Here is a 15,232-nt window from a genome sequence, read left to right as displayed (position 1 = left end):
TGATGTGCCTTTTACTTTGAGTGATGTGACAAATTGCCAAAAGACATGAATCAGATGCCAAGCCACTGGTTGTGTGCACCTCACGTGTGTTACATTGCAGGGGTGCTGGTGGGAGGCAGGATCAGGAGCATGCGGGGTCGCGTGTGGTGCCCCTTGTGCCAAGGCCACTTCAGTGGTGTGGGCTTTGAGCCTGGCAGAGTCGACACGCTGGGCATGCTGTGTGTAGAAAAACAATTTTAGCATCACAAGTGGAGGCTTGTCAAGATGTTATATAGTGCTAGTCTGCCAACATAGTTGTCTGACTTTCTTCTCATGTAGGCTGGCTGCTCAGTGAAACCCTGTACTTGGTCAGCTGTCCTGTCTCGTATGCCCTCCTGTGCCTCATTGCCATCTTTGTCTTTCCTGTCTCTTCTCCCCAGCCTCAAGTTCCCCTTCTCTCTGCATCAGCTCAATTGTGCATATCATCTAAATCACGCTAAAGCAGTTGGTGAACCACCACACTCTTTGTCTTACCCAGGCATCTGCTTCTCCCCCACCTTGATCTGGACTAACCTTCTCATGACTAAAACTGTCTCTGATGCGGTTTGCATGAGTTTATCACTCTGCATTTGTGCCAGCTTCACCTGGGGTAGCTCTGTGGGATCTGCTCTGTGCTGTGCTTCTACTGATGGGGCAGAACGCTGCCACTACCTGAGCTTTCGTCTGCCTTCTTTACCAGCCTGGCAGGGATTTTAGCACCTGGGTGTTAAGGCCAGCTTCTCTCAGACATGTGGGTCATCCGGTCCAAAGACTGTGCGATTGGAAAAGTGATTAATAACATTTAGGTAATGTTACATGAATCCAAAGACAGTTTGTTTTCTGAATGCTGCTCTAAGCAGTAACAAGATTATCACCTATGAGGAGGTTATTTGAAAAATCAGCAGGTAGGATTATAAAGTTCCTTGAAGGTACTCATCTTTTGAGCAAAAGGAGCTACTGCTGCATGTATGTGTGCCTGAGCAGAACTGAGCTGGAGTATGGCTAGTACTAAGAGCGGAGAGTGGAAAGATTACTGAATGGAATAGTGTTTGTAAAGGGTTCTCCCACTAAAAGTGAATTGCTTGGATGTAAAAGCTGTCAGTCATCTCCCATCCCTTGGAGGAGGAGACAGTGAAGGCAAGAACTGCAAGTGGCATAGGAACTTCAGCAACTTCAGGAACTTAGAATCATAGAATAACCAGGTTGGAAGAGACCCACCGGATCATCGAGTCCAACCATTCCTATCAACTTCTACCACCATGCCCTCTGAGACGCGTATATCAAAGACTCCTGTACCCAGTGGTGCAGTTAATTAACACAGCCTGGAAGACATGGAAGTTGAGAATCTTGTTTGTGCCAATCTGACAACGTGACCTCATTCAGAGGAATTAAAAGGGCTGTAATGAAAGTATGAGTTTCAGCAGAAATTCACACGTTTCTTGCTTTTGTCTGTCAATGGCTCTGCTAACAAAGAGAGAAAGAAACTGAGCAGCTGCCTCTGTGTGGAGTTAAAGATTGCATCATAACCCAACCTGAGCTGCCAGCACTGCCACACGCGGCTCAAGCAGAAACGCTGGAGGGGTAAGATCCTTTCCTCTCGGTCCTTTCCTGGTCTGTGGGGTGGCACTGAGCTTGTGCCCCAATGCCTGGCACAAGAGGCTTGGAGAGACTTTTTTCTTCCTGGGTTTTCAGTGTGCCTCACCCAGATGGTTATTAGCAATACTGAAGACCTCAGTGGTCTTTTCCTTTGCTGTGTTACATTCACTGTTGATGGTGTTTTAGGGTGGTCTGTTAAGCAGCACAGTATTTCTCCTGTGCTGAGACACAAAATTAATGTTTTTTTTTTTCCTGGACTCAAGGTCTGTCTATTGCTTAGAAAACTCGAGTTATCTCTTTATGAAACTTGGAGGATTCCTAATGTCCCTTAAATAATATATGAGAAGAGAGATTCAGTTGCATGGTTATTTATTATTGAAAAGACATGCTACATTTTTAAATAATTTCAGTTGTATTTTAATCTCCATCATTTAGCAAATACACTTTACAACTGAGAATTTGCTTTTGCTGTGCTCAACTCATCCCTCCCCAGCTAGCTCACATTGCTGCTTCTGGACAGAGTAGAGATGACACTGATGGTGCCTGCCAGGGTGTTTTGTCTTCCTTGTGTTTTTAACTGTTGAATGCTGTTGGGAATCAGCGTGCTGTGTCCTGGTAAAGATCTGGCAGAGCTGTGGTTGCTTCAGGGCTAACGAAATGCAGGTAGAGAAAACTCCCTTTGTTTTCCTCCAAACTTGAAGCCCCCGCCCACCATATTTTTTTTTCTGAATTTGTGTAGGGCTGCTGAGTATCAGGGAGAGACCAGGGTGCTGATTTGTACGTGGTGGGAACACTTAGAGAGAATCGCTTGTACGTTATTTTTTTTTTTTCCCCTCCAGCATTTGCTTATTGTTAAATCTGAATTGTGATGTTCTCTGGGAACTGTAAACTAGTGCTAGCCTGAAACGATTACATTTGAATGTAAACTTTGGTGTCTGCCAAGAGGTTTAATGTCTTCTAAAAATTACCTTTGTGGTATATTTTGAGCTTGTTACAGCTACTGTCAGCAGATCACATACAGTTTCTCAGAACTTATAAATGATGGGTAGTTGATTGCCCCTTTTGTTATGTGAATTATGTGCCAACATCTACAACACTGTGGGGGAGCAGGGTGTCTAATTGAAGCCGATTCCCTGGGGGAGCTTGGGAGGTGATGAAAGCAGCCAGTTGCTTCATCAAAACTTCCTCCTGTGTCATTGCTGAGATGGCAGTTGGGTGTCCCCTGGCATTGTCAGTAGCCGCAGTCAAGTCTGATAACATATTTTATAATTGAGATGCGCCTGGCCCTTTTTCTTTACGGAAAAAAGGGGCTAGCAAGTCTCTGTCGGAATGTATCCTCCTCCACTTGCTCCCAGTTGTAGATAGGAATGCTCTCTGCACAAGTGGGATGTCCATAATGCATTGCTAGCCACGACCTTGGTGATTTTTCCTGCACTTGTGTGAGTTGAGGAGCCAGGGGAGCTGAACGCTGAATCCAGCAGGCAGAAATTTGTTGGTGTGACGTTCTCCATTTCACTGTGCCAGTCCAGCTTCCATTACTGCCTCCTGACATTGGAGCGAGTAAACGTTCAGCCATACTGCTAACGTGTTCTGGAGGCTGTGGTTAAAAAAGTAAAACATTATTTAATTCAGTGGTGTTATTGATTAATTGTTGTAGTCTGGAGCCGCCAGCAGTAGAGGGCTGCAGAGCAGATTTCTGCGTTAACATAAGTGATTATTGGTGATGTGGATGTGGAGAGAGGACTTAGACAGTTAGCTGAAAGCCACAAAATGCATTAACAATCATCATAGATGGTCAGCAAGACCAGACCTTTGCTTTGTAGTTATTCTTCCACTGTAACCCTGGTATATCCTGTAAGCCCTAACTGGCAGATGTTCCAAAAAATTTGTACAGGAGCTACAGAAACCAGAGGCCCAAGTGCTTGTGGTGGAAATAAGCTTTACAACATCAGCAACAGATTGGGAGACTGTGATCTTGCATGCCGTGTCCTTGACAGCTACAGGTGTCTTTCACCTGAGTCACGTGAAATAGTGTAAGGTGATGCAGGAGCTAAAGGTGTTTCCCTTTCTTACAGGTCAATCCCCCAGGTACTACTGGGTTCTGTTTAGAGAGAAAAGCTGAGCCAAAACCAGAGATTATGTTGCTGTAACCGCTGCTTTTTATTTTTAGATCACAAAACCAAAAAGATAGCATTGCCTACGTTGGATGAGCTGTGTACGTGACAGAGCAGACTAAGAGGAAACAACAGTCAGACTTAGAGGAGTAATATATAAAGACCTGTATAGCAGGGTGTTTTTTTTCAAGCAGACCCTGTGTTATGGATCAGAAATAGATGCTGTATTGTCAGGAGAAGCCTTACTGATATGCTGTAGTTGCTCTGAATTGACAGAGCAGGGAGTGTCGATAACTGCAGTTAAATGCTCTGCATGTTCTCACTGTGTGTGAGCCTGGGCTCCTGCTCTGCCGTGTTGGTGACCTGGTGATGCTGATGTGCATAGGAGTGGGGAGGGCGTGAGCCACATGAAGGCACTGAAAAGTGCCTGAAAATTTTTTACATTTTCAAGCCATGACAAAAGTGATGCACAGCTCAGCCTGAGGGACCTAATTTGGCAGTCTGGGATAAACAGGCTGAGACTGGAGGTTGCCAGCAGCATCTAAAGAAGGACAGTGTCCTTCAGAGGGTGGCTCGGTGGTCTGAAGATGGGTAACCTACATTCATCTTGTCCAACACTAACCAGTAGCTGTGGAGGTGTTACTACAGCCCTCTGAATCAGGCTTAAAATTTGAGTTAAATTTTGCTGAAAAGCGTCTTATTTTCTGTGGCATGTTATCATAATGAGTTGGAAATCATGCCTGTTCAGTTTCCCTCACTGGCATTTTGGAGCAATGAATGTGTAAATGAATACCAGTCTCCATCCTGCACCACTTATTTCTGTACTTGGCCAAGTAAAAAACCAAGGCTTTGCTTTGTGCCTCTATTCCCATCTTTCAGGGAGAGCTCTCATGTACAGCCATGCCTGTTTCTGACCCCTCGCAATTTTCTTCTCCCCTTCCAGTCACTTTTTTTCAGTAGCTCTCTGCCTGCTAGGTCAGCGTGCTGCTTACCAAAATAACCCTACCCACTCCTGTATGTGCTTCATTTTGCACTGGGAGGGCGAGGCTGAGATTCTCCTAGGGGAACAAGCCCTGTTAGCATGTGGCCCACAGCTGCTGTGCCCTCAGGAACCTCTTTGACCTTTGAACATGATCAGGGAAGGTGGCTCAGCTCTGCTTTATGGAGCTCACTAGCCAGTCTCACCAGCAAACGTGCTGTTGGCTCGGGGGACCAGAATGACAGGGCTGGCCAAGCAACAGGGTCAAGGTGAACTGGAGCATTTGTGTAGGGATCTGCTAAAACCTGCTTCCACCTAGCAATTAGATAGCATTTTGTGTTATTGTTTTCTTTTTTCACTTAACGTTTTGTGTGATTAGGTGTTTTCAATCTCAGATTAGATCTTTCTGTTTCAGTATAAATTGTTTGTGGTCTGTGCTGCTTGTGAGCAGGTTAGAAGCTGATTGCCCACAGCACCTGGAGTGAAGGGAGAAGAGCAGCCAAACCAGAGGGGTGTCATGTCCCCAAGCAGGAACAGGGAGCTCAGTGCATTCTGCAGATTCCTGTGTCCCAGTCAGATGGGATGGTGGTTTGCCAGCCAACACAACAGCAGGAGGGTTTGCAAACGATATAGTTGCTAAGAAATTGGTGTTTGTGCCAGGTGGTTACTCAGAGACAAGGAGAGCGTGAGGAGCTGTGTGCAGGAGCAAGCACTGCATGAGCATGCTCTGTTACCTGTCCAGAAATGCTGTGCTCTGACTGATGTAATTTAATTTCATCTTAATTAGATTACTTCAGTTAGCATTAAGCAGAGCTGCAGGTATAATTTTTTAGCTATTGCTATAAGCAGTGGTCTAAGGAGAGCAGTGAATATTTGTGCTACATCTCCTGTAACACAACCCCCCAGCCAAAAAAAAAAAAAACAACCAAAAAACTAAACCAAACACAAAACCCACACAGATGCTTGTTGTATTCAGTCAAAACAGAGTCAGCTTGGGGATAGTAAGTAAAGCCTTTCCAGCTTCTGACAAAGTTAATGGACATTTTGCTGTCAGCGCTTGCGAGAAAGGACATGATTTTGCTGTTAACTGTGTGGCTTGGATCCTGGACGGCTGGTGAGTCAGCGCGGAGGGCACCAGGGAGCAGGGAAGTGGGGGGTGCCGGCTATTCCTGGCCAAGTGTTTTGCTCAGGGGTTGCTTTGCGCAGGTGTTTTGTTAGCTGCAAAACATATCTTTTCCTGCAGCTGGTCTTTTTACTCAGAAAAAGTCAGCCCTTTCTGCCTCATTTTTTCTTCCCCTTGTTTTGTTTTTTCTGGGACTCTCTGGACTTTACTGGAGATACTGGTACATGTGGGAAATCAGGTTTTGTGACCAAAGGAGGCCAAAGAAATAAATGCCTGGATGTACAGCTTTTTGCTGTGTATAAAAAATAAGTAATGCCCCTATTTCTTCAACGATGTGGGGTTTTCTTAGTATTGATTGTGCACTCCTGGGCTTCCAGCCAACCCTTTGATTTCAAACTTATCACCGGAGAAAAGGCAGGCTCCTAGTGAGGAGGGATTGACAGCCAGAATCTGCACATTTGTGGCTGTGCTTGCAAACTGTCTGCTAGATACAGTGCCTGAGAGACACATGAGCAACAGAGCTGCTCATCACATGGCTAACATCAAATTAATGGCATTATTTTTGAAAGCAAATTCCTGCTGCAACACAGTTACACACAGTCAATGTTCACATGTATTGCTTTTGACAGCCTGATATAAGGTAATTTAATTTAAGCGCCCAGATGAGAGAGAAGCAAGAGGCGTTTTCTAAAAAAATGAAAATAAAACCCCACTCTTTTTATATGTAAAATGCCTGCTTGAAGGAATAGATTAGTAGCTATACAGTGGAATTGATTTGCAAGAGCCCATGGATTTCAGTGAAGAGCTCTGTTTGAAGATCAATAAGGACTGCTCCTGCACGAGGGCTTTTGCCACTTAGGTATTCAAGCAAATCCTTGATATTAATTCCTCCTCAGGCTTTGGTCTAGGGCCAGCAGAGAGGGTACTTGACTGTGTTTCAGAGAGCAAGCTGGCCAAATACGTTCTTTGCCTTTATTTAATTAAGCAAATCCTGTAAGAGAGTAGCTAGGACAGACCTCCTTTCCCAAGTAGCGCTGGCTGCACAAGACAGCATAATACTCACACTGGCAAGGCCAGCAGGTAGAATCAGAAGTGTTTCTAAGTATTTGCTTTGCTAATTGCATTACTATTTTTGAGGTTCTCCTTGTATGACAGAAGTGTTTTGTTCATTGCCCTCAAGGTCTGCCTTTGGCTGTGTCACACAATTTGGGAATATAGAAGCCGGGCATGGCAGGTTTATAATAAGCTCGGGAGCCTTGTCCAGTGCAGTGCTGAGGGCATGTATCTCGGGATCCAGCACAGCTATTTAGATTTTAACTACAACTCTCCAGCAGCTGGAAGAGAAGGCAAAAAATGCCATGGGTGTTTCTCAAGGGAATGCTGTATTGGCAGAGGCAATGTGAACTAGCACCTGTATGGCTGGTTCATGAAATAAAAGAAGAAAGGAAAAAATGAGGAGTAATCTGGATTAGATATAGAAATATTAGGAGATTGTTCTTGTTAACTGTTCTTTCTCCTTCTCTCTGTCTTCTTCCTCATTCTTGCTGTCCTGGGTATCCCAGCTGCTGGCTACAATGCATTGAACAGATCAGCCCTAAAGCTTCTGACCTCGTTGCTTGGTACAACCTTTGATTCAATTTTAATGCTCATCTAAAAACTCATGTTCACCTTGTTTTTATCATGTAACCTTGTGTCAAAGCTGCACATGACAATCTATTCCACGATAGTTTCTCTTTCCGGCTCTTGCTTACAGAGATTTAACACTTCATGTAACGATGACTGCTTTTTCCCTGGATGGATATTTTCTTTCTCGTACATCTCAGATCTGTTCTCTGTGTGATATAATTGATTCTTAACCCTGTTTCCTTCTTGCAGATTTTTGTTAGACTGTGCTTTGGGAAATGGGAGAGAAGGGCTCTGGCTGTCAGAAACACACCAAAATGAGATGCTCAATTTGAAATCTGAAATTACTAGCAAATACTGAGAAATGAGGTGACTCAGGCCCCAGCGAGGACTCAGTTGGGTTGCTTGATTTACTCAGTGCAATACTGCTGCAGCTTTTCATGAGGCCAAAACAAGCTCTTGCATTTGGTTCAGATGTGGGTGTCTGGGAAGCTATCCCCAAAACCCGCACATTAAATAATACACGCAGGGAGTACCATTTAAGTGACAACTTTTTGTTTTCCTGGCAGGAAGTTAATTTCTCCTATGCAAGATTTTAAAATAAATTGGTGAGCAACATTAGATCCCTGCTTTTTTTCCTATGTAACTAATTTTTTCAGTCCTTTGTTTTTCGATGTGAGAAGTGATTATACAGGATGTGTATAATCTTTGTGTGCAGTAATTTTTCATGCCAACCTGTGCACTGTGATCTCTGTCACAGAGAATAAAGCAAAGGTCTGGCAAACTCTACTTAGTAATGATGAAAAGGGTGGTGTTTTAAAGTCTACATTGATACAGAAATACTCTGTATGCTTTTGGAGTACTCCATTCTGAAACGTAGATATATCGTAATCAAATCCATATAAATTGTTCCCGCATTAGGTCCCTACATTTAACTTTGAAGGAGGAATGGAAAAATACCTGCTTTTTGTAATGAGTTTAACATAGCAGTCTAATAATTTCATTAATGATTTCCTGTTCAAGAATGCATAACCATCAGTTTCCCTGTTAATATTAAACACAATTAAAGTCCCACTATGACACTGAAAATGCACCCCTTGTGGTAAATGCCACTTCCACACAAGAGTATCCCAGTATCATAGAATTACCAGGTTGGAAGAGACCCATCGGATCATCGAGTCCAACCATTCCTATCAATCACTAAACGAAGTCCCTCAGCGCCTCATCCACCCGTCTGTCCTGTCCCCTGTCACTTGGGAGAAGAGGCCAGCTCCCTCCTCTCCACAACCTCCTTTCAGGTAGTTGTAGAGAGCAATGAGGTCTCGCTTCTGCCTCCTCTTCTCTAGGCTAAACAACTATTTATATTATTTATATTTATATTTATATTTATATTTATATTTAGTTACACATGCAACAGAAAAAAAGTAATATTGTGGAGTTGAACACAAAATGGTGCCATTTACCTAACCCACCTCCTCCTCTAATTTCTCCAGCCTCGGTGCCTGGGTTGTTGTTGTAAATAATGAACTGTTGTCTTGACTCATAAAAACTTAATTCAGAGTTAAATTTGGCAAATATGTTAAATAATAAAAATCAGTGGACAGAATTTGTCCCATCTGTGGCCATTGCCAGTGTCTGTCTAGAACTACTTATGCTTCTCAAAACCTTTCATGGGTTGTCACTGAAACTGAGCAATATTTAAAGCCATGTCAGATTTTCACTGTTTTCTAAGTAGTATTAACCTGTCAAGATAAAGGCTTATATTCTAACACTTGCTTGACAAGCTGCATTAATTGTACTGTAATGTTAATTTGTGCTGAGGCTCCACGGTTAGTTGAAATTAGGTGTATGAAACCTGACATTTGATGTTCCTTAACTCTAAATAAAAATGGGTCCCTTGATCAGTTTTTCAAGCAGAACACTCAATCTCTTCTGGCTTAGTTTAGTGTCCTGACAAATGCTGAGTTTAACCTTTCTTACAAGTATTTATTTTCAGGCAGGCTGATATCAATAGCAGAAGGGAGCGAGATGGATAGATGCGGAAGTGGACTGTCATAATCTGTTTATGGAAGAGAGATGCTTTGTTTTTAAGGACAAAAAGAGTCGTTCTGTGCACAGAAATGATCACAATGATTTATGAAGGTAGTTTCAGTGCGATCAGACTTTGAAAGTTTACTCCAGCTTCTATTCAGTATTTAGTTTGTTAAGGTGTTGACACACTTTGCTGACATTTTTCTTAAGTGGATTATGCTCACAGCCAGTTTTTCAAAGCAAGCAGATGGCTTTTCAAACAGAGCATGCCCACAGATTATTTTTTTTATGGTGTGTCTAGAATTATGACAGCTCTGTCAGAGGGGGCTGGTTTGTCATTAGTTTTCTTGTGACAGATGATTCAAAATCTTTCTTGCTCCTTCAGCTTGCTCAAATGAACCAGCTGTTTAAAAATAAAACAAAAAAACCAACCAAACCAAGGAGACTAAGACATAAATCAGTTGCTCTGTACATGAATGGAATTGCACTATCTTGATAAGTCCATTTCTGTTTTTAGATCTCTGTAAGGTAGGAATGTCTTCAAAATATTGGAAGTATGCTTTTCTTCTTGGAATCTGAAGACATGTCATACATTGCTTCAGAGTAAACCTGTAATCTGAATTGCCTGGTTACTTGAATGTGAAATCAGAACATGCGTAAGGGAAAGTGGATGGCTCAGCACTCTCACACAGGGTGTGAAGTCCCTTGGCTTCTGGGGACTTTAGGTATGAATCTTGGCAAGGCGGACTCAGGCTCTCATCCTCCAAATGGAGGTGTATCAAATCCCAAGTACCTTCCCTTAAATGAGTGTCTTGGAGAGTCCCTCGGCAAAGACACAGTTTATGGGCCACCCTGAGAAAGATTTCCTTGTTTTGCCTTCACTCTGAGAAGGAAGAGGACGTGAATAATGTGACAGACTCAGCTGAAGCTCTTTGTGTTGTCAGCTTATGTAGCTGTATCCATCTTGTGCTGCTGCATAGTGGGAAATCCTTCTCTGTGCATGGTGTGGGTGATTGTTCCTATTGCCTGGGGAGACACTGGCCGTGTCACAACAGAGGAACAAGCTCCTGGAAGTCTTTTCCCAGTCACCCCAACTAAGAGGATGCCAGGTGTTTCATAGTACTGAGCCTTCATCATCATCATTTTACCTCTCTGTTGCACTGGGTCTCCCAGATTTTGGGCTTAGTTCTTGGTGCTATAGGAGTGTCTGGTTTGAGTTGTTTCTTGTGAGACCATTCTGTTCTTGTGCCAAGTTTTGACTTAGAGAGGTTAAGGCTGCAAAGCATCATCACACTGATTTTGTCTGTGTGTTGATGCAGCCTTTGGTGTCTTCAGTCTCATACACATGATAAAAAGCAGCAGCCCTGCTGCAACTGTATCTATTTCATCCTAAACCCAAATTATTTAAAACTACATTTGTGTAGCTAAGAATCTACCACCTTTTTTGGTAACATTATCATGTCATTAATGATATTGCTGTTGGGTAACTACTAATGCTGCAGTGTGTTGTCCCTGTCACTGCAGCACTGGCATCATTCCTGTGCCATTTGCAGACAGGAAGGGAGACCAGGGCATGCCAGGGTTTCTGGATTCCTGCCTACTGCCTTTAACCATAACTTCAACCTCTGTTCTAAAAGCAAGGTCACAGCTATGTGAAATATGTCCTATGTAAATTATTCTTGTTTTATTTTTTCAAACCATGTCTGCCCACTGGATCCCAAACTGTTTGTCTGTGTATTCCCATAACTGCCATGCTACCGAGATACAAATCTCTTCAAGAGCTTCCCACCAAATAGCAGAGCCGTTCTTGCAGTCCCAATGCTTCTTGTTATTCTCGCGTTGAGTTGGATTCCCAGCATCTGGATAGCAGTTTGCATTGTTCTGTAAGGAGGAATTCATGTCACCCAGGAGATGAGACAATCATGTTCTCAGGCACGGGCTGCCATCCCTGGCTGACGTGGTTTCCCACGTGGTGTTTACTAGTGCAGTGAGACTTCCAAAGCTACCATTGTTTCTTTGTTGTGATCATTGTTTATGGGGGCTCAGGCAGTGCAAGTCTGGTGCCAGGCGCTGGCAAAAAGCAATCTGTGCTCATTGGCGTTGGATAAATCCTTCTTCTTAGCTCCGGGGGAAGGGAGAGCAGAGAGATGCTTCCACTGCTGCAAGGTGTCGCTATGCGACTCCTCCAGCACATCTGGTTTGTTTTGAAATCTGAAGGAGGGTCGGTGATCAGTTGCCCCTCCAGTGTGCCCCAGGTCCTGCTGTAATATCTGTTGTAATATCTGTTGTCTCCACTGAGACCCTGCAAAGCATCTGTGGTTCGTGGGAGGTCAGGTTAGGTCACACGGATGTGAATGTGACATTTCAGTCAGTGGAGATATTCCTTCTGAATACACGCATACCCAGCTGCAGGGGGTGGTGTACTTTAAGCTGTACTTCAGGTGAAATTAGGAGAAGAGCAACTCGAGTTCTTACTGGTACTGAATTTTAATAATCAGATGCATCTCCTAGCTTTTATTTATTTGTATCCTCTACCACCAGAGTCTTGTTTCTTCACAGCACTTGAGTTATCAATATTGCATAAATATTCATTTTGGCATTTCCGAACACCAGCTCCTTGATACAAATTTCATGTAACATGTTTTTCCTGATTGTTGCAAATTGGATTGAGATCCTGTTAGTCACCTCACCTTTACACGCACAGAGAATACACAGAAGCAGGGTCTTTGCTCCTGAAGTCTCTCATTCCCATTTGCTTGCTTTTGAAGGTTCAGATGGATTCACTGTAGTGCTACGGGTTATTGTGTTTCATACAGATGTGGCTTGCCCTGCCTCTGCGGAAGGAAGGGCCCAGGCTGTGTAGAAAATAAGGGTGCAAGATAGGGGTGGGGAACCAGGGTTTCACAGCTCGTAGAGGACCCCTGCCTGGGGAAATGCGCATGTTGCCATGTGGGATCTGATGCCAGGGTGTGAGGATGGAATAGTGGCACGGGGAGGAGGATGCTGTGTGCCATCGCTGCCCTGTCCCTGGCAGGTCCCTGCTGTTGACTGTGGAAGAGGAAATGCCTTCCCCCACGGGCCTCTTAAGGACAGGCTGAAATTACCTCCCAGGGGGTTCCCTGGAAGTGGGAGGGAGTCTGGTGCCTGTTCCGCTCACCCTACACCCTGTGCTGGCTGCTGCCCTCTCACTGAGCTGGCTCTGGGCTGCAGACAGAGCTCCAGTCCCTTCCCTGGGGGATGTTATGTATGTAGGGCAGAGGGGATTTGAGACAGGACCCAGGTCCTGTTCCACAGCACTGAACAATATGGTGAGACACGAGAGCAGTGATGCCGCTTTCAGTCCTGAGTGATGTGTGCAATCCCTGACTCTCTCCTGCATGTCTGTCTGCATCCTCAGGGCCAAGGAGACCTCCTGAAGAATGCCAAGAACGAAGCCCTGGAGAACATGAAGCAGATCCAGCTGGCATGCCTGTCATGTGGACTGAGCAAAACTGGAAGTGGGCATGTGGACGCCAAGTCAAAACGGGGCCTGGAGGCAATACAGGAGAAGGATACCGGAGACGAGAATGGGAGGCTGTGAGGGGAGGCAGAGCTGCTGCAGTTGTCACAGATTTCAATAACTCTACACTATTTTTTTAAAGCATTTAAAAATTCACACAGGAATGCCCTCTACAGGGTGTTGATAGTATTAAAATCCTCACAATGTCAGTATTTTAATGCAATTATCTAAGTTAAACTCTGGTAGTGAGATTTCTAATGAAGCCAAGCTGTCTGTATGCAAGTGTGCGTGTGTGTGCACACATGCAAATCCTGTAGACGCCCTTTCATGCATTACATTAGCCATTTGCTAATTTATTTCTTTGTCATCTTTGAATAGGCCTGTTCATTCTGAAGATCAAAGCAAATAGAGAGTACCTGTATCAGTTTTGTGCTTTATTTTACACTCCAGCTTTTATCATTTAACTTATAGGTTACATTACTGTTATGCTGTTTAAACAAACAGACTACAACAACCAATGTCACCGACAGCTATTTTTGTGAGGGCAAAACCGATGGTTTGCTGCACATCCTGAACGGGATTTTTAATGAATAATTCAAACCAAGTAAACTAGATGTTAAATGGCCAGAATTGCTGAGTAGATTATGATTAAAATAGAGGTGTATATTTCACTGAATTTTAGCAAACTGCTCTTCAGGATACACTCAGATAGCACGTACTAACTTAAGAACTAGCTGATGTATTTAATTCCGGTAAGTCATTGCTACCTTGTAGATCTGCAGGACAGCTACAGTCTTTGCTGATAGGCATTAACTTGTGTAGTAATGAACATAGCTAGTCAGCCCCATAGTTACAAGAAGAGCTGTGAATTTCCTTCAGTGATCGTGAACTCTGAAGGTGAGCTTCAGGCCGTTCTGAAACCCCCAGTGACGCCAGTATTGTAAGGAAGGTTTTATAGATTTCACAAACTGTGAGCTTTACTGCAAGAGGTGTGAGAAGTCAGATCTTGCTTGCCACCCTCTGCTTGGATGTTGAAGTCAGTTGGATGAAGCAAGCCAGATCTGGCCTTACATTGTTGTAGTTAAGAATCATGTTGTTCTAGAAATTTGAAGCAAGGCTGCAAAGCTGCTACAGATGTAGTGTAGAGAAATAGGTTGGGGAAGAAACAGGGTACCAGCATTTTTGTGCAGCAGTTACAAATGTCCTGACATGTGTCATATGTTTAGGGTAGTTCTGAGAATTGGATGCCTCTTTGTGCTGCTGTAGAAAGGAGATAGAGAATGTCACGAAGCAATGCATCGTTGTCCCTCCTAGTGTCCAGCTCATGTGTGCTCACAACATTCATTTCAATTGTTTAAGTACTGTGCTTGAGTGTAGTATTTGTGTTACCTTTAACAGGACTAAGTGTTTTATGGTTATGAAAAAAGACTATATTTATTTAAAGCATTGCTTTTATTTTGAAAAGCTACTTTTTAAATTAATTTGATTAACAAATATGCTAATTTTCTGAACTTAACAAAAAGTAATTGCTGAAAGTTTGACCATTGGAGAATCCTGTATAGCTATTGTGTTAAGTTATTTTTGACTTCTTAATAACACTATTATGTTCATGTTGCACATTACCGAGAGAGTAAAGCTATGAAACAACTTTGACCTATGTTTTTAAAGTGATTTTACATGGAATGTAACCAGTGAGATGTGGATAAAGGTGGTTAGAGTGGGTGAGTTGCTTGAGAGATGGTCCTGCTCTAATAGGAACTGTATTATTGCAAAGGTTATAACTCAGATACCTTAAATACCCTTTCAAACTTGCCATACTTGTTCAGATCCAGCCCTGAATCCTCTGTTTATCTCTCTGCTGGCTAATGAGTGTGTATTCAGCCTTCACTGAGGTCTGGAGAGTGGTGTCTTTTGTGTTTCAGGCAAGACATCAAGCCCAGATCTGTGTTGTAAGAGTATACATTCATCTTTTACCCTCCTGGGTTACCTTCCCGATTTCGTCATGGGTTGTAGTTATATGAAAAACGGCACTTGGCATTCAGTATTTACAGTTAGAGAGGATGGCAACTATTAACCTAGCACCACCAATTATGAAGAATCAGCCTTGGGAAAGCATCTCCCTGAGAAGGGAGAGATTGCTTCAGGAAGGGTGAGTTTTTTTGCATCTTGGTGCTTCATTTAAACCTAGAAATAGCTTGATTTTCTCACTTTAAAAGGCTGTCCTAATGTCTGTACAGGAACTACTGGCA

The 15,232-nt window shown here is 43.4% G+C and overlaps 1 protein-coding gene across 1 annotated transcript in view; it reads left to right on the top strand.

Annotated features, from left to right (window-relative positions):
* PLCL1 (phospholipase C like 1 (inactive)) overlaps nucleotides 1-14,636 on the top strand; it is a 212,536-nt gene extending 197,900 nt beyond the window's left edge. Inside the window, exon 6 of the mRNA XM_069860686.1 lies at nucleotides 12,882-14,636. Within this exon, the coding sequence (XP_069716787.1) occupies nucleotides 12,882-13,064 (183 nt within the window). The 3' untranslated portion in view covers nucleotides 13,065-14,636. The remainder of the gene's footprint in view (nucleotides 1-12,881) is intronic.
* The last annotated feature ends 596 nt before the right edge of the window (nucleotides 14,637-15,232 follow it).

The sequence above is a fragment of the Phaenicophaeus curvirostris genome, chromosome 7, assembly GCF_032191515.1.
Source record: "Phaenicophaeus curvirostris isolate KB17595 chromosome 7, BPBGC_Pcur_1.0, whole genome shotgun sequence".
In the NCBI taxonomy this organism is placed as follows: domain Eukaryota; kingdom Metazoa; phylum Chordata; class Aves; order Cuculiformes; family Cuculidae; genus Phaenicophaeus; species Phaenicophaeus curvirostris.
This window is presented reverse-complemented; position numbering and strand designations above follow the sequence as displayed.